A 17998-nucleotide genomic window follows, 5' to 3' on the forward strand; every position below is an offset into this window, starting at 1 on the left:
TCTGCAAACTTGATGATTGAGTTGGAGGCGTGCGTGTCACGCAGTCATGGGTGAACAGGGAGTACAGGAGGGGTCTGAGCACGCACCCTTGTGGGGCCTGTGTGTTGAGGATCAGCGAAGTGGTGGTGATGTTTCCTACCTTCACCACCTGGGGGCGGTCCTTCATGAAGTCCAGGACCCAGTAGCACAGGGTAGGGTTCAGAACCAGGGCCTCAAGCTTAATGATGAGTTTGGAGGGAACTATGGTGTTGAAGGCTGAACTATAGTCAATGAACAACATTCTAACATAGGTATTCCTCTTGTCCAAATGGGATAGGGCAGTGTGCAGTGTGATGGCGATTGCATCGTCTGTGGATCTATTGGGGCGGTAAGCAAATTGAAGTGGGTCTAGGGTGGCAGGTAAGGTAGATGTGATATGATCCTTAACTAGCCTCTCAAAGCATTTCATGATGACAGAAGTGAGTGTTACGGGACTATAGTCATTTAGTTCAGCTACCTTTGCTTTCTTGGGTACAGGAACAATGGTGGACATCTTGAAGCACGTGGGGACAGCAGACTGGGACAGGGAGAGATTTAATATGTCCGTAAACACTCCACCCTGCGAGGGTTAATAACACACTTAAACGTATAACTCACATCGGCCATGGAAAACAAAAGCCCACAGTCCTTGGGAGCAGGACGTGTGTTATCCTCAAAGCGGGCGAAGAAGGTGTTTAGCTTCTCCAGGAGCAAGACGTGGGTGTCTGCGACGTGGTTGGTTTTCCCTTTATAATCCGTGATTGTCTGTAGATCCTGACACATACGTCTCGTATCTGAGCCATTGAATTGCGACTCCACTTTGTCTCTGTACTGACGTTTTGCCTGTTTGATTGCCTTACGGAGGGAATAACTTCACTGTTTGTATTCTACCATATTCCCAGTCACTTGGGAAATGCGGTGGTTCTCACATTCAGTTTTGCGCGAATGCTGCCATCTATGCACGGTTTCTGGTTTGGGTAGGTTTTAATAGTCACAGTGGGAACATCATCACCTATACACTTCCTGATGAACTCAGTCACCGTGTCAGTGTATACGTCAATGTTATTCTCAGAGGCAACCCGGGAACATATCCCAATCCACGTGATCAAAACAATCTTTAAGCATGGATTCCGATTGGTCAGACCAGCGTTGAATAGAACTTAGCACGGGTACTTCCTGTTTGAGTTTCTGCCTATAGGAATGGAGGAGCAAAATGGAGTCGTGATCTGATTTGCAGAAGGGAGGGCAGGGGAGGGTCTTGTAGGCATCTGGAAAAGGGGTTGTAGCAGTGGTCCAATGTTTTTACAGAGTGAGTACTACAGTCAATGTGTTGATTGAACTTCAGTAGCGTTTTCCTCAAATTTGCTTTGTTAAAATCCCCAGCTACAATAAATGCGGCCTCAGGATATGTGGTTTCCAGTTTGCATAAAGTCCAGTGTAGTTCCTTGAGGTCCGTCGTGGTATCGGCTTGAGGGGGAATATACACGGCTGTGACTATAACCGAAGAGAATTCTCTTGGGAGGTAATACAGTTGGCATTTGATTGTGAGGTATTCTAGGTCAGGTGAACAAAAGGACTTGAGTTTCTGTATGTTATCACAATCACATTATGAGTAGTTAATCATGAAACATACACCACCGCCCTTCTTCTTCCTGGAGAGTTCTTTATTCCTGTCTGTGCGATGTACTACTTATTTCTGGCGTTTTCATATACATCGGTTGTTTTTAGTGGTCTGAGGTCAAACGGTGTCAACATTCTGACTTAAGAGAGAACTGTCCCTTTAACTAACCATGTCACTAAAGTACCTGTGTGATGTGCATGGGGTCCCTGGTAGGGTCAAATCAGATGATAAATACCAAAGACATCATCACCTAAATGTTTTAATGCAGATACAATTTGAATTTGAGCTGATATCATTTGAATATCTTTATTTGTAGAGTACATAAAAATTAAGCTACTTTTACAAATGAGGCCCCAGTGAATCAGAACTTGACACTTTATAATGTACTCATGGTGAAGAAAAAAAACTCCCCTTTACTCCAGACACAACATGGTTTACCTTGGTAAACTACTGGACAACAACAGGGGTGTATTCACTAGGAACCAAACAGAAGCCAACTGGCTAAAATGGGGAGGGACTAAACTAAAATTGTCCAATAAGAAATGCTTGTTTTTGTTGCAAAACCTTTGCGGTGCAAAATGTTTTTCTACGGTTTGCACTAATAAATACACCCAAAAATCTAAATCGACACTTGATTATGGCTTCAGATTGTCAGCTGATTCCTCCTGCTGTCATCCTGTGATGCGCCTGAAGGGGTCCCCCTCCATCCTCCTCATGCAGTTCCCCATCTCCCTCTTCCTCCGGCCACCACTGGCCCGTCATCCAAAACTAGAGCAGCTTTCACAGAAAGCACAAATAAAACCCACTTGGCTTGTGTCCTCTTTGTCCAAGCCAACCAAACGTGATCGTAGCAGGTCGCTTTAAAAAGGCAATACCTGCCCCAGGTCTTCAGTATCTAAACAAGTAGTTCATCACGACAGTTCAAGGGGTTCCAGGGGTTACGGGCGGTTTCCTCCTTCTCTTTGAGTGACCGTGGCCCGGGGTGAGGCTCCCTGTGGTGCACTGCTGGCTTCTGGTCCTCCTGACCCCCCATGCAGCAGAGGACTGTGGGTAGAGCGGAGCAGAGCGCTGGCTGTCGGTCCGTGGTGACGTGTTTCCCCCACGCCTGGAGTGTCCCTCCCCGCCATCACAGTTTAATATCCTGAGACTCGGACATCTTGGCCAGGGTCTTCTTGACGCGCAGTGCCGTGAGGCGAGAGGCCGGGTTGTGGGCCCAACACTCAGTCATCAACTTGCCCATCTGCCTAAGGCACTGTAGGGGGCACAATAAAACACAGTCAGCTCTAGAGTTTGGATTAACCAACGTGTATGTGTGTGTGTGTGTGTGTGCGTGTACTACACATTCTCTACTGTGTGTGTGTGTGTGTTTACATGCTTGTGTATGTGCATACTTATGTGACTGTGTGTGTGTCTGTGTATGTGTGACTGACTTACCTCGTCGCTAGTCCAGCGGTTGGGGAAGGAAGGTCGTAACCTCTTGATGCAGACCACCTCTCTCATGTCCTCATACGAGGGGTCAGAGGGCACCAGGTCATGGTACGGTAGCTGGTACTCCTCTACAATACCTGGAACACATAAATACCACAATGCGGATTTGATCGAATTTCACCCAAAGTCAGTGTGTTTGCTGAAAGCTCTACAGTACCTCCTAAGACAGTTTCCCCTAGGTACAGATCTAGGATCAGCTTTCACTCCCCCAATCCTAACCTCAATTGGGAAAAATGCAAAACTGACCCGAGAACCTCATCTAGGGTGAAACTACTCGGTTACAGTACCTCCTGAGACGCAGCGCCTGGCGATCTCCCAGAGGATGAGGCCGAAGCTGTACATGTCGGCCATGATGTAGGACTGGAAGTGGTTCCTGTTGAGGCTCTCATCCAGGACTTCTGGGGGCATGTAGCGCTTGGTGCCCACCCTGGTGTTGGGAGGGATGTCCACCTCATTGGTGTCACTGGGATGGAGGGAGGGAGGGAGAGAGGGAGAGATGTTAGATGAGATGAGAGATAGTGATGGAGGGAGAGAAGAACAGAGGGAGAGATGTTAGATGAGATGAGAGATAGTGATGGAGAGAAGAACAGTGAGAGAGATGTTAGATGATATGAGAGATAGTGATGGAGAGAAGAACAGTGAGAGAGATGTTAGATGATATGAGAGATAGTGATGGAGAGAAGAACAGTGAGAGAGATGTTAGATGAGATGAGAGATAGTGATGGAGAGAAGAACAGTGAGAGAGATGTTAGATGAGATGAGAGATAGTGATGGAGAGAAGAACAGAGGGAAAGATGTTAGATGAGATGAGAGTGATGGAGAGAAGAACAGAGGGAAAGATGTTAGATGAGAGAGATAGTGATGGAGGGAGAGAAGAACACAAATATAACCCTGTTATATTATTTGTTTAGTTTTTAATTTAATTTTCCTATTTGTATTTCCACTAACCTTTTCAACTTATTCTTGTCTATTGTGACACTATGATACTCTCATGCAAATAGTTTGGTTGAATCAAATGAATCAATTAATTATGAGGGACAATCGATTGACATGCACGCACACACTAACACTCTCCCTCCCTACCTGATGAATTTGACGGCCAGGCCCAGGTCAGCGATGCAGCAGGCTCCATTCTTCTTCACCAGGATGTTCTTGCTCTTCAGGTCTCTGTGGGCGATGGCCGGCTTGCCCTGGGTGCCAAAGATCTCTGTGTGGAGGTGACAGAGGCCTGACACTGAGGAGTAGGCCAGCCGTAGCATGGCCTTGGTGTCCAGCGTGGTGGACTTGAGGTAGTCGTACAGAGAGCCACCCTCATGGTAGTCTGTGATCAGGTAGAGCTGGGTCCACGAGCCTGTTCCCTTGATGTCAGCCGCTATGAAGCCTGATGGACACAGGGGAAGTAGAGAGCTATGGAACTATGGAACATTATAGCACTATTATAGCATTACAGTATATGTACAGAGAATTCGGAAAGTATTCAGCCCCCTTCCCTTTTTACACATTTTGTTACATTACAGCCCAATTTTAAAATTGATTAAATACAAAATCATCATCAATCTACAAACAATACCCCATAATGACAAAGCAAAAACAGGTTTTGATACATTTTTGCAAATGTATTAAAAATAAAACAGAACTCCCTTATTTACATAAGTATTCAGACCCTTTGCTATGAGACTCGACATTGAGCTCAGGTGCATCCTGTTTCTATTGATCATCCTTGAGATGTTTCTACAACTTGATTGGAGTCCACCTGTGGTAAATTCAATTGATAGGACATGATTTGGAAAGGCCCACACCTGTCTATATAAGGTCCCACAGTTGACAGTGCATGTCAGAGCAAAAACTAAGCCATGAGGCCGAAGGAATTGACCGTAGAACTCCGAGACAGGATTGTGTCGAGGCACAGATCTGAAGAAGGGTGCCAAAAAATGTCTGCAGCATTGAAGCTCCCCAAGAACACAGTGGCCTCCAACATTCTTAACTTGAAGAAGTTTGGAACCACCACGACTTTTCCTAGAGCTGGCTGCCAGGCAAAACTGAGCAATCGGGGGAGAAGGGCCTTGGTCAGGGAGGTGACCAAGAACCCAATGGTCACTGACAGAGCTCCAGAGTTCCTCTGTGGAGATGGGAGAACCTTCCAGGACAACCATCTCTGTAGCACACAACCAATCAGGCCTTTATGGAAGAGTGGCCAGACGGAATCCACTCCTCAGTAAAAGGCACATGACAGCCCGCTTGGAGTTTTCCAAAAGGCACCTAAAGGACTCTCAGTCCATGAGAAATAAGATTCTCTGGTCTGATGAAATCAAGCTTGAACTCTTTGGCTTGAATTCCAAGCATCATGTCTGGAGGAAACCTGGCACCACCCCTACGGTGAAGCATGGTGGAGGCAGCATCATGCTGTGGGGATGTTTTTCAGCGGCAGGGACTGGGAGACTAGTCAGGATCGAGGGAAAGATGAATGGAAGAAAGTACAGAGAGATCCTTGATGAAAACCTGCTCCAGAGTGCTCAGGACATCAGACTGGGGTGAAAGTTCACCTTGCAATAGGACAACGACCCTAAGCACACAGCCAAGACAACGCAGGAGTGGCTTCGGGACAAGTCTCTGAATGTCCTTGAGTGGCCCAGCCAGAGCCCGGACTTGAACCTGATCGAACATCTCTGGAGAGACCTGAAAATAGCTGTGCAGCGACGCTCCCCATCAAACCTTAAAGAGCTTGAGAGGATCTGCAGAGAAGAATGGGAGAAACTCTCCAAATACAGGTGTGCCAAGCTTGTAGCGTCATACCCAAGAATACTCGAGGCTGTAATCGCTGCCAAAGGTGCTTCAACAAAGTACTGAGTAATGGGTCTGAATACTTACATAAATGTGATATTTCCGTTTTTTATATACCTTTGCAAAAATAAAAAACTGTTTTTGCTTTTTCATTATGAGGTATTGTGTGTATATTGCAAAAAAAAATACACAATTATTTCATTTTATAATTAGGCTGTATGTGGAAAAAGTCAAGAGGTCTGAATACTTTCTGAATGCACTGTGTATCTCAACACAGCCACTCTCTCTCCTTACACAGTATGTTCTCGTGTCTCATGAGGACAGTCTGGTAAATCTCAGTCTCTCTGAACCAGCTGGCCTCTTCGGTGGTGAAGAAGACTTTGACGGCCACCCTCTCGCCTCTCCACTTGCCCATCCACACCTCCCCGTAGCGACCCTTTCCAATCTGCTTCACCATCTGAATCTGCTTGGCTATGGTGCGCTGCACCTGGGAGGAGAGGAGAGGAGAGGAGAGGAGAGGAGAGGAGAGGAGAGGAGAGGAGAGGAGAGGAGAGGAGAGGAGAGGAGAGGAGAGCGATGTCAGTTGGAGTTTCCCCCTACTGTGTGGTAGATGAGGGGAGTTTCCCCCCACTGTGTGGTAGATGAGGGGAGTTTCCCCCCACTGTGTGGTAGATGAGGGGAGTTTCCCCCCACTGTGTGGTAGATGAGGGGAGTTTCCCCCCACTGTGTGGTAGATGAGGGGAGTTTCCCCCCACTGTGTGGTAGATGAGGGGAGTTTCCCCCCACTGTGTGGTAGATGAGGGGAGTTTCCCCCCACTGTGTGGTAGATGAGGGGAGTTTCCCCCCACTGTGTGGTAGATGAGGGGAGTTTCCCCCCACTGTGTGGTAGATGAGGGGAGTTTCCCCCGACTGTGTGGTAGATGAGGGGTGTTAGGCTCTCTCTGGCCCAACATGCACTCAAACAGTGTTAGGCTCTCTCTGGCCCAACATGCACTCAAACAGTGTTAGGCTCTCTCTGGCCCAACATGCACTCAAACAGTGTTAGGCTCTCTCTGGCCCAACATGCACTCAAACAGTGTTAGGCTCTCTCTGGCCCAACATGCACTCAAACAGAGTTAGGCTCTCTCTGGCCCAACATGCACTCAAACAGTGTTAGGCTCTCTCTGGCCCAACATGCACTCAAACAGTGTTAGGCTCTCTCTGGCCCAACATGCACTCAAACAGTGTTAGGCTCTCTCTGGCCCAACATGCACTCAAACAGTGTTAGGCTCTCTCTGGCCCAACATGCACTCAAACAGTGTTAGGCTCTCTCTGGCCCAACATGCACTCAAACAGTGGTAGGCTCTCTCTGGCCCAACATGCACTCAAACAGTGGTAGGCTCTCTCTGGCCCAACATGCACTCAAACAGTGTTAGGCTCTCTCTGGCCCAACATGCACTCAAACAGTGTTAGGCTCTCTCTGGCCCAACATGCACTCAAACAGTGGTAGGCTCTCTCTGGCCCAACATGCACTCAAACAGTGTTAGGCTCTCTCTGGCCCAACATGCACTCAAACAGTGTTAGGCTCTCTCTGGCCCAACATGCACTCAAACAGTGTTAGGCTCTCTCTGGCCCAACATGCACTCAAACAGTGTTAGGCTCTCTCTGGCCCAACATGCACTCAAACAGTGTTAGGCTCTCTCTGGCCCAACATGCACTCAAACAGTGTTAGGCTCTCTCTGGCCCAGAACGCACTGAAGTGGTGCTGAAGTGATGTGCATCACCCACGTGGCAGAACGGTTGTGATACAATGGAGAGGTTTTCCTGCACAAAAATAATTACAAAAGTGTTGTGGAGACACAGCTCATGTGTAAACATTTTTGTACAGACTGACAAACCCTCTGTCGTAGCACAAACATATCCGTTGTATCATTGTGTTGTTCATCAGTTGTACTACCTGGGTGTGTGGGTGTCCTTCAAATATCTCCTTTCTCCTGAAGTGTACACTCCTTCACTACATCCCACAAACCTTTCGATGGAAGTGTACACTCCATTACTTTCCACAAACCTTTCTATGGAAGTGTACACTCCTTCACTACTTCCCACAAATCCAAAGCATTGAATTGGTCTAGACATGGGCTAGTGGGAGTTTTCACAATGTTTCTTACACCAGTAATTTACTTTACAATCGGTGAAGGGACGTGATTAAATCCACACTTCAGGTTACAACCAGTGAGCTGGTGGTAGAGGGATGCAGTGTTTGTAACATACCAGCAGGGGGAGACCTGAGCCACTTCCTGAACTCTGGGACTGTTCTATGAGGTCTCTGAGAGACTCTCCTGGAGGGATATAGGACTCATCCTGCTCCAGACCAATGCTGTAGCGCGGCCCAGACTCCTGGCGCTTGTACCTGCAGCACAGCCAAACACACACACACACACACACACATCAGTATACATCAAACAACCCTTTAATGTGAGTAGTCTGTATGTAATATCTCAATTCTGGATGATTCAAACATTGACTAGAAAACATGTCATATCAGAGATACATGATTCTTCGTTGTGATCAATTATTTCATTCAAAGTACAAACAATACTTGTCCTGTGGATTCATCAGACAAAAGAGAAACAATAAAATAAGTATTTTTTTTAAAATCATTTGTTCCCAAAGTGGAATGAATATTTTAAGTACGGATGAACAAATAGACTGTACATTTACATTTACATTTTAGTCATTTAGCAGACGCTCTTATCCAGAGCGACTTACAGTAGTGAATGCATACATTTCATACATTTTTTCTCCGTACTGGTCCCCCGTGGGAATCGAACCCACAACCCTGGCGTTGCAAACACCACGCTCTACCAACTGAGCCACACGGGACCATGTACTGGGAATAACCGTATTCATAACATGGGTAAGAGGTAATTCTAGAACAGGACTAAATGCCTAACCCTGTTCCTGGAGAGCTACCCTCCAGTAGGTTTTCACTCCAACCCTGTTCCTGTATAGCTACCCTCCAGTAGGTTTTCACTCCAACCCTGTTCCTGGAGAGCTACCCTCCAGTAGGTTTTCACTCCAACCCTGTTCCTGGAGAGCTACCCTCCTGTAGGTTTTCACTCCAACCCTGTTCCTGGAGAGCTACCCTCCAGTAGGTTTTCACTCCAACCCTGTTCCTGGAGAGCTACCCTCCAGTAGGTTTTCACTCCAACCCTGTTCCTGGAGAGCTACCCTCCAGTAGGTTTTCACTCCAACCCTGTTCCTGGAGAGCTACCCTCCTGTAGGTTTTCACCCTAACCCTGTTCCTGGAGAGCTACCCTCCAGTAGGTTTTCACTCCAACCCTGTTCCTGTAGAGCTACCTTCCAGTAGGTTTTCACTCCAACCCAAATCTTGCATACCTGATATTAGCAATTACCTGGTTGATAAACTGAATCAGGTTAGTTACAAATGGGGTTAGAGCAAAAACCTACAAGACGGTAGGTAGCTCTCCAGGAACAGGGTTGAACAGCCCTGTTCTAAAACGTTCTCTCGAGGCAAACTGAGTCTCACCTGAAGTAGCAGAAAATAATGATGAGAGCCAGGATGATGCTGCACACAGTGACAGAGATGAGCAGAGCCATGTGGTGAATGTTCCCATCTGCATAATCTACAGAGAGAGAGAGGGAGAGGGGGGTGAGAGAGAGAGAGAAAATGGGGGAGAGCGAGAGGGGGGAGAGAGAGATAGAGGGGAGCGAGAGAGGGCGGGGAGGAGGGGGAGAGTTGGAGAGAGAGAAGGGGAGTGAGAGAGGGCGGGGAGGAGGGGGAGAGTTGGAGAGAGAGAAGGGGAGTGAGAGAGGGCGGGGAGGAGGGGGAGAGTTGGAGAGAGAGCAGGGGAGTGAGAGAGGGCGGGGAGGAGGGGGAGAGTTGGAGAGAGAGAAGGGGAGCGAGAGAGGGCGGGGAGGAGGGGGAGAGTTGGAGAGAGAGAAGGGGAGCGAGAGAGGGCGGGGAGGAGGGGGAGAGTTGGAGAGAGAGATAGAGGGGAGCGAGAGAGGGCGGGGAGGAGGGGGAGAGTTGGAGAGAGAGAAGGGGAGCGAGAGAGGGCGGGGAGGAGGGGGAGAGTTGGAGAGAGAGAAGGGGAGTGAGAGAGGGCGGGAAGGAGGGGAGGAGGGTTTGAGTGGGGAGATATAGGAGGAGGGGGAGAGGGGGGAGAGAGGGAGTGCAAAAGAAGGAGAGGAAGAGAAGAAACAGGGGGAGAGAGTAATAACTGATCACTTCATATAAGTAACAGATCACATATTCAATACAAACACATCCCTTTGGAAATAGACAACAGTCAAAAACAGTCATCATTAAGTCATGTTATTTCAAAGGTTCTTTATTGTTAATCCAACATGTTATACTCTCTCTCAGTTCCACACACACAGTGGTGTCCCCAGGGACAGAGTGAACTAGCTGAGGGAACCCTAGCCCTGATCGATAGGATCTCTTCCTGAAGCCCGCTGCTCGAGTTTCAGATTGATGACACTGCTGGCCATGTCCGTTGGGAGTTCTGCTTTCTCTGGGACTCTAGTCTTACTGCCACACACACCCTGGACCTGCCCTGTGTGTGAAGTCCAACACATCCTTTCAGTCTGACACACACACACACACACAAAAAAGAACTGAAGAAATATATCTAGTTTTGGGTCTTCTACAGAAACCCTAGCTAGTGATCTCTTGGGCCGATTGTGGGCCAATCACTGCAGAGGAGCGGAGCTATGCAGCTGACTTTACTGGCTCCATTTCACCTGCTTCTCTCACTGGTGACTCGCTGACATTGTCACCTCGCTGGGCCCTGACACTGTCACCTCGCTGGGCCCTGACACTGTCACTGGTAACTCGCTGGGCCCTGTCACTGGTGACTCGCTGGGCCCTGACACTGTCACTGGTAACTCGCTGGGCCCTGTCACTGGTAACTCGCTGGGCCCTGTCACTGGTAACTCGCTGGGCCCTGTCACTGGTAACTCGCTGGGCCCTGTCACTGGTAACTCGCTGGGCCCTGTCACTGGTAACTCGCGGGCCCTGTCACTGGTAACTCGCTGGGCCCTGTCACTGGTAACTCGCTGGGCCCTGTCACTGGTAACTCGCGGGCCCTGTCACTGGTAACTCGCGGGCCCTGTCACTGGTAACCCGCTGGGCCCTGTCACTGGTAACCCGCTGGGCCCTGTCACTGGTAACCCGCTGGGCCCTGTCACTGGTAACCCGCTGGGCCCTGTCACTGGTAACTCGCTGGGCCCTGTCACTGGTAACTCGCGGGCCCTGTCACTGGTAACTCGCTGGGCCCTGTCACTGATAACTCGCTGGGCCCTGTCACTGGTAACTCGCTGTCCCTGTCACTGGTAACTCGCTGTCCCTGTCACTGGTAACTCGCTGTCCCTGTCACTGGTAACTCGCTGGGCCCTGTCACTGGTAACTCGCTGTCCCTGTCACTGGTAACTCGCTGTCCCTGTCACTGGTAACTCGCTGTCCCTGTCACTGGTAACTCGCTGGGCCCTGTCACTGGTAACTCGCTGGGCCCTGTCACTGGTAACTCGCTGTCCCTGCCACTGGTAACTCGCTGGGCCCTGTCACTGGTAACTCCCTGGGCCCTGTCACTGGTAACTCCCTGGGCCCTGTCACTGGTAACTCGCTGTCCCTGTCACTGGTAACTCGCTGTCCCTGTCACTGGTAACTCGCTGTCCCTGTCACTGGTAACTCGCTGGGCCCTGTCACTGGTAACTCGCTGGGCCCTGTCACTGGTAACTCGCTGGGCCCTGTCCCTGGCAACTCGCTGTCCCTGGCAACTCGCTGACCCTGGCAACTCGCTGACCCTGGCAACTCGCTGACCCTGGCAACTCGCTGACCCTGGCAACTCGCTGACCCTGGCAACTCGCTGTCAACTCACTATCACTGGTCACTTCTGTCTGTGTATGCGAGTGTGTGTGTATAAAATATATTACTGGGTGTTTTGAGTGGGGGCAGGGTGGGGTGCAGGTCTTTGTTGCAGTAGTCCTGGTCAGTACAGCACTCCAGGGATCTTCTCAGTCGGGAGTTGCCTGTATCCTGGAAGCACAATTACATCATATGAATACATCAAATACTGTTGCTGTTCAATTTCCCACAAGTGTAGCAACTTTCATGCTTTTATGAAAATCTTTTGACCCAAAATGGGCACATATCGCCTGGAGTACACCTCGTACAGACAATACATTGATGAATTGAAGATGTGTTTGTGGTGTGCTGACTACACTACATGACCGAAAGTATGTGGACACCTTGTCGAACAGCTCATTCCAAAATCATGGGCATTAATATGGAGTTGGTCTCCCCTTTGCCTCGAGAACAGCCTCCACTCTTCTGGGAAGGCTTTCCACTAGATGTTGGAACATTGCTGCAGGGACTTGCTTCCATTCAGCCACAAGCATTAGTGAGGTCGGGCACTGATGTTGGGAGATAAGGCCTGGCTCGCAGTCTACATTCCAGTTCACCCCAAAGGTGTTCAATGGAGTTGAGGTCAGGGCTCTGTGCAGGCCAGTCAAGTTCTTCCACACCAATCTTGACAAACCAATTCTGTATGGACCTCGCTTTGTGCATGGGGCATTGTCATGCTGAAACAGGAAAGGTCCTTCCCCAAACTGTTGCCACAAAGTTGGAAGCACAGAATCATCTAGAATGTTATTGTATGCTGTAGCGTTAAGATTTCCCTTCACTGGAACTAAGGGGCCTAGTCCTAACCATTGAAAAACATCCCCAGACCATTATTCCTCCTCCACCAAACTTTACAGTTGGCACTATGCATTCGGCCAGGTAGTGTTCTCCTGGCATCCGCCAAACCCAGATTCGTCCATCAGACTGTCAGATGGTGAAGAGTGATTCATCACGTCAGAGAATGCATTTCCACTGCTCCCGAGTCCAATGGCGGCGATCTTTACACCACTCCAGCCGACGCTTGATAGTGATCTTAGGCTTGTATGTGGCTGCTCGGCCATGGAAACCCATTTCATGAAGCTCCCGACGAACAGTTATTGTGCTGACGTTGCTTCCAGAGGCAGTTTGGAACTCGGTAGTGAGTGTTGCAACCAAGGACAGACACTTCAGCATTCAGAGGTCACATTCTGTGAGCTTGTGTGGCCTACCACTTTGCGGCTGAGCCATTGTTGCTCCTAGACGTTTCCACTTCACAATAACAGCAATTATAGTTGAACGGGGCAGCTCTAGCAGGGCAGAAATTTGACGAACTAACTTGTTGGAAAGGTGGCATCCTATGACAGTGCCACGTTGAAAGTCACTGAGCACTTCAGTAAGTCCATTCTACTGCCAATGTTTGTGTATGGAGATTGCATGGCTGTGTGCTTGATTTTATACACCCGTCAGCAACGGATGTGGCTGAAATAGCCCACATACACAATATATACAAAAGTATCTCATTACCTATGGACTGTATCTATTACAAGTAATCAGCAGCCGACCTACTTTGAGAATGGATCTGAGAATCATCAATCATTATTCATTGTGATGTAATATGCTAAACGGATCCTAAAATCAGCATTCCTACTCTAAGACGATTGATACATACAGTAAGTCCCCTGATTGTGTGTGGAGGGCATTGTCTGCGTTCTACTGTGTCGTCCAGGTGGTTGGTGCTGCTGTCAGTGTCCAAAGGTGTGGATTTACTGGTGAAGTTACCCCTATGCGCTGATCTGGGTCAGTTTTGCATTTTCCACATTATTTGTTAAGGTTAGGATTGGTGGAGGGGAAGCTGATCCTAGATCTGTACCTAGGGGAAACTTAATCACAGAGTGGTTTCACTGTGGTAGAGTGGAGTGGTTTCACTGTGGAAGAGTGAGGTGGTTTCACTGTGGTAGAGTGAGGTGGTTTCAGTGTGGTAGAGTGGGTTGGTTTCAGTGTGGTAGAGTGAGGTGGTTTCAGTGTGGTAGAGTGGGGTGGTTTTAGTGTGGCGGAGTGGTTTCAGTGTGGTGGAGTGGGATGGTTTAAGTGTGGTGGAGTGGTTTCAGTGTGGTGGAGTGAGGTGGTTTCACTGTGGAGGAGTGAGGTGGTTTCACTGTGGAGGAGTGAGGTGGTTTCACTGTGGAAGAGAGGTGGTTTCACTGTGGAAGAGTGAGGTGGTTTCACTGTGGAAGAGTGAGGTGGTTTCACTGTGGAAGAGTGAGGTAGTTTCACTGTGGAAGAGTGGTTTCAGTGTGGTGGAGTGAGGTGGTTTCAGTGTGGTAGAGTGGGTTGGTTTCAGTGTGGTGGAGTGGGTTGGTTTCAGTGTGGTGGAGTGAGGTGGTTTCAGTGTGGTGGAGTGAGGTGGTTTCAGTGTGGTAGAGTGGGGTGGTTTCAGTATGGTGGAGTGAGGTGGTTTCAGTATGGTGGAGTGGGATGGTTTCAATGTGGTGGAGTGGGATGGTTTCAATGTGGTGGAGTGGTTTCAGTGTGGTGGAGTGGTTTCAGTGTGGTGGAGTGGTTTCAGTGTGGTGGAGTGGTTTCAGTGTGGTGGAGTGTTTTCAGTGTGGTGGAGTGGGGTGGTTTCAGTGTGGTGAAGTGGGATGGTTTCAGTGTGGTGGAGTGGTTTCAGTGTGGTGGAGTGGTTTCAGTGTGGTGGAGTGGTTTCAGTGTAGTGGAGTGTTTTCAGTGTGGTGGAGTGAGGTGGTGTCAGTGTGGTGGAGTGGGATGGTTTAAGTGTGGTGGAGTGGTTTCAGTGTGGTGGAGTGGAGTGGTTTCAGTGTGGTGGAGTGAGGTGGTTTCACTGTGGAAGAGTGGGGTGGTTTCACTGTGGAAGAGTGGGGTGGTTTCACTGTGGAAGAGTGGGGTGGTTTCACTGTGGAAGAGTGAGGTGGTTTCACTGTGGAAGAGTGAGGTGGTTTCAGTGTGGAAGAGTGAGGTGGTTTCAGTGTGGAAGAGTGAGGTGGTTTCATTGTGGTGGAGTGGGGTGGTTTCAGTGTGGTGGAGTGAGGTGGTTTCAGTGTGGTGGAGTGAGGTGGTTTCAGTGTGGTGGAGTGAGGTGGTTTCAGTGTGGTAGAGTGAGGTGGTTTCAGTGTGGTGGAGTGAGGTGGTTTCAGTATGGTGGAGTGGGATGGTTTAAGTGTGGTGGAGTTGTTTCAGTGTGGTGGAGTGGTTTCAGTGTGGTGGAGTGGTTTCAGTGTGGTGGAGTGGTTTCAGTGTGGTGGAGTGGTTTCAGTGTGGTGGAGTGAGGTGGTTTCAGTATGGTGGAGTGGGATGGTTTAAGTGTGGTCGAGTTGTTTCAGTGTGGTGGAGTTGTTTCAGTGTGGTGGAGTGGTTTCAGTGTGGTGGAGTGGGCTGGTTTCATTGTGGTGGAGTGGGATGGTTTCAGTGTGGTAGAGTGGGGTGGTTTAAGTGTTGTGGAGTGGGGTGGTGTCAGTGTGGTGGAGTGAGGTGGTGTCAGTGTGGTGGTGTCAGTGTGGTGGAGTGAGGTGGTTTCAGTGTGGTGGAGTGGGCTGGTTTCAGTGTGGTGGAGTGCGATGGTTTCATTGTGGTGGAGTGGTTTCAGTGTGGTAGAGTGGGGTGGTTTCAGTGTGGTGGAGTGGGGTGGTTTCAGTGTGGAAGAGTGAGGTGGTTTCAGTGTAGAAGAGTGAGGTGGTTTCAGTGTGGAAGAGGGAGGTTGTTTCAGTGTGGAAGAGTGAGGTGGTTTCAGTGTGGAAGAGTGAGGTGGTTTCAGTGTGGAAGAGTGAGGTGGTTTCAGTGTGGAAGAGTGAGGTGGTTTCAGTGTGGAAGAGTGAGGTGGTTTCAGTGTGGTGGAGTGGTTTCAGTGTGGTGGAGTGGTTTCAGTGTGGTGGAGTGGTTTCAGTGTGGAAGAGTGAGGTGGTTTCAGTGTGGTGGAGTGGGGTGGTTTTAGTGTGGTGGAGTGAGGTGGTTTCAGTGTGGTGGAGTGGGGTGGTTTTAGTGTGGTGGAGTGAGGTGGTTTCAGTGTGGTGGAGTGGAGTGGTTTCAGTGTGGTGGTTTCAGTGTGGTTGAATGGTTTCAGTGTGGTGGTTTCAGTGAGGTGGTTTCAGTGTGGTGGAGTGGGGTGGTTCAGGGTGGTGGAATGGTTTCAGTGTGGTGGTTTCAGTGTGGTTGAATGGTTTCAGTGTGGTGGTTTCAGTGTGGTTGAATGGTTTCAGTGTGGTGGTTTCAGTGAGGTGGTTTCAGTGTGGTGGAGTGGGGTGGTTCAGGGTGGTGGAATGGTTTCAGTGTGGTGGTTTCAGTGTGGTTGAGTGGTTTCAGTGTGGTGGTTTCAGTGTGGTTGAATGGTTTCAGTGTGGTGGTTTCAGTGAGGTGGTTTCAGTGTGGTGGAGTGGGGTGGTTCAGGGTGGTGGAATGGTTTCAGTGTGGTGGTTTCAGTGTGGTTGAATGGTTTCAGTGAGGTGGTTTCAGTGTGGTTGAATGGTTTCAGTGAGGTGGTTTCAGTGTGGTTGAATGGTTTCAGTGAGGTGGTTTCAGTGTGGTGGAGTGGGGTGGTGTCAGTGTGGTGGAGTGAGGTGGTGTCAGTGTGGTGGTGTCAGTGTGGTGGAGTGAGGTGGTTTCAGTGTGGTGGAGTGTTTTCAGTGTGGTGGAGTGGGCTGGTTTCAGTGTGGTGGAGTGCGATGGTTTCATTGTGGTGGAGTGGTTTCAGTGTGGTAGAGTGGGGTGGTTTCAGTGTGGTGGAGTGGGGTGGTTTCAGTGTGGAAGAGTGAGGTGGTTTCAGTGTAGAAGAGGGAGGTGGTTTCAGTGTGGAAGAGGGAGGTGGTTTCAGTGTGGAAGAGTGAGGTGGTTTCAGTGTGGAAGAGTGAGGTGGTTTCAGTGTGGAAGAGTGAGGTGGTTTCAGTGTGGAAGAGTGAGGTGGTTTCAGTGTGGAAGAGTGAGGTGGTTTCAGTGTGGAAGAGTGAGGTGGTTTCAGTGTGGAAGAGTGAGGTGGTTTCAGTGTGGTGGAGTGGTTTCAGTGTGGTGGAGTGGTTTCAGTGTGGTGGAGTGGTTTCAGTGTGGAAGAGTGAGGTGGTTTCAGTGTGGTGGAGTGGGGTGGTTTTAGTGTGGTGGAGTGAGGTGGTTTCAGTGTGGTGGAGTGGAGTGGTTTCAGTGTGGTGGTTTCAGTGTGGTTGAATGGTTTCAGTGTGGTTGAATGGTTTCAGTGAGGTGGTTTCAGTGTGGTGGAGTGGGGTGGTTCAGGGTGGTGGAATGGTTTCAGTGTGGTGGTTTCAGTGTGGTGGAATGGTTTCAGTGTGGTGGTTTCAGTGTGGTTGAATGGTTTCAGTGAGGTGGTTTCAGTGTGGTTGAATGGTTTCAGTGAGGTGGTTTCAGTGTGGTTGAATGGTTTCAGTGAGGTGGTTTCAGTGTGGTGGAGTGGGGTGGTTTCAGTGTGGTGGAGTGAGGTGGTTTCAGTGTGGTGGAGTGGTCCTCAGACTTACCCTGCACTGGAACTCTGATCCCACCAGACCCAGACATCCTGATGTGAGGACAGGGACCCCTCCCTCCTCTTCCTCCACCATGGTGAAGCAGTACCCATCCGTCCTAAATCACAACACATTACCATCTAGATCATCACAATCTACCTGCACTATCACCATTACTCAGATCATTATCCGTCCTAGATCACAAAACACAACGCATTACCATCTAACATCACGATCAAATCAAACTTTATTTCGTACCCCCCAAATAAATGCAGTACAAGGTGCTTCACATACATCATCACTATATACATTATCACCATTACTCAGATCATTACTGCATTAATAGCACCATCAATAGGCATAAAAATTATCATCAGTCATTTCTATTATGTCCAGCACAATGACTTCATGTACTTATTAATAATGTACATTATCAACATCTAATTAATTAGTGATCGGGGCTAATTAGTCAAATGTTGTGAGTACCATTCACAACTGGTGTGTGTGTGTGTGTGTGTGTGTGTGTGTGTGTGTGTGTGTGTGTGTGTGTGTGTGTGTGTGTGTGTGTGTGTGTGTGTGTGTGTGTGTGTGTGTATACACAGTTTACTATACGTGTGATTATCAGAAGGCCTCACAAGAATAGTGAGCCAACAAAAATGATGAGAAGTGATGACATTTTGCCGGTCCTCACTTGTAAAAAGTCTTAGGGGTTTAGGTTTAGGGGAAAAAGGGATTTTGAATGGGAAT

At 49.0% G+C, this 17998-nt stretch overlaps 1 protein-coding gene and 1 non-coding gene across 4 annotated transcripts in view; both read right to left on the reverse strand.

Moving 5' to 3' along the window:
• Window positions 1-1882: 1882 nt before the first annotated feature.
• bmpr1ba (bone morphogenetic protein receptor type 1Ba) overlaps window positions 1883-17998 on the reverse strand; it is a 162419-nt gene continuing 146303 nt past the window's right edge. For all 3 annotated transcript variants that reach the window (XM_014172483.3, XM_014172486.3, XM_014172484.3), the window contains 9 exons: window positions 17267-17369; window positions 11846-11948; window positions 9438-9534; window positions 8159-8297; window positions 6203-6395; window positions 4211-4508; window positions 3415-3590; window positions 3074-3204; window positions 1883-2891 (listed from right to left, as the gene is read on the reverse strand). In XM_014172483.3, coding sequence (XP_014027958.1) covers window positions 2766-2891; window positions 3074-3204; window positions 3415-3590; window positions 4211-4508; window positions 6203-6395; window positions 8159-8297; window positions 9438-9534; window positions 11846-11948; window positions 17267-17369 — 1366 coding nt within the window. In that variant the 3' untranslated portion in view covers window positions 1883-2765. The remainder of the gene's footprint in view (window positions 2892-3073; window positions 3205-3414; window positions 3591-4210; window positions 4509-6202; window positions 6396-8158; window positions 8298-9437; window positions 9535-11845; window positions 11949-17266; window positions 17370-17998) is intronic.
• On the reverse strand, window positions 8697-8772 carry trnaa-ugc (transfer RNA alanine (anticodon UGC)). Its single transcript has one exon. It is a non-coding gene; the product is annotated as a tRNA-Ala (tRNA).

This window comes from Salmo salar, chromosome 24, assembly GCF_965601325.2.
Source record: "Salmo salar chromosome 24, fSalSal1, whole genome shotgun sequence".
Classification (NCBI taxonomy): domain Eukaryota; kingdom Metazoa; phylum Chordata; class Actinopteri; order Salmoniformes; family Salmonidae; genus Salmo; species Salmo salar.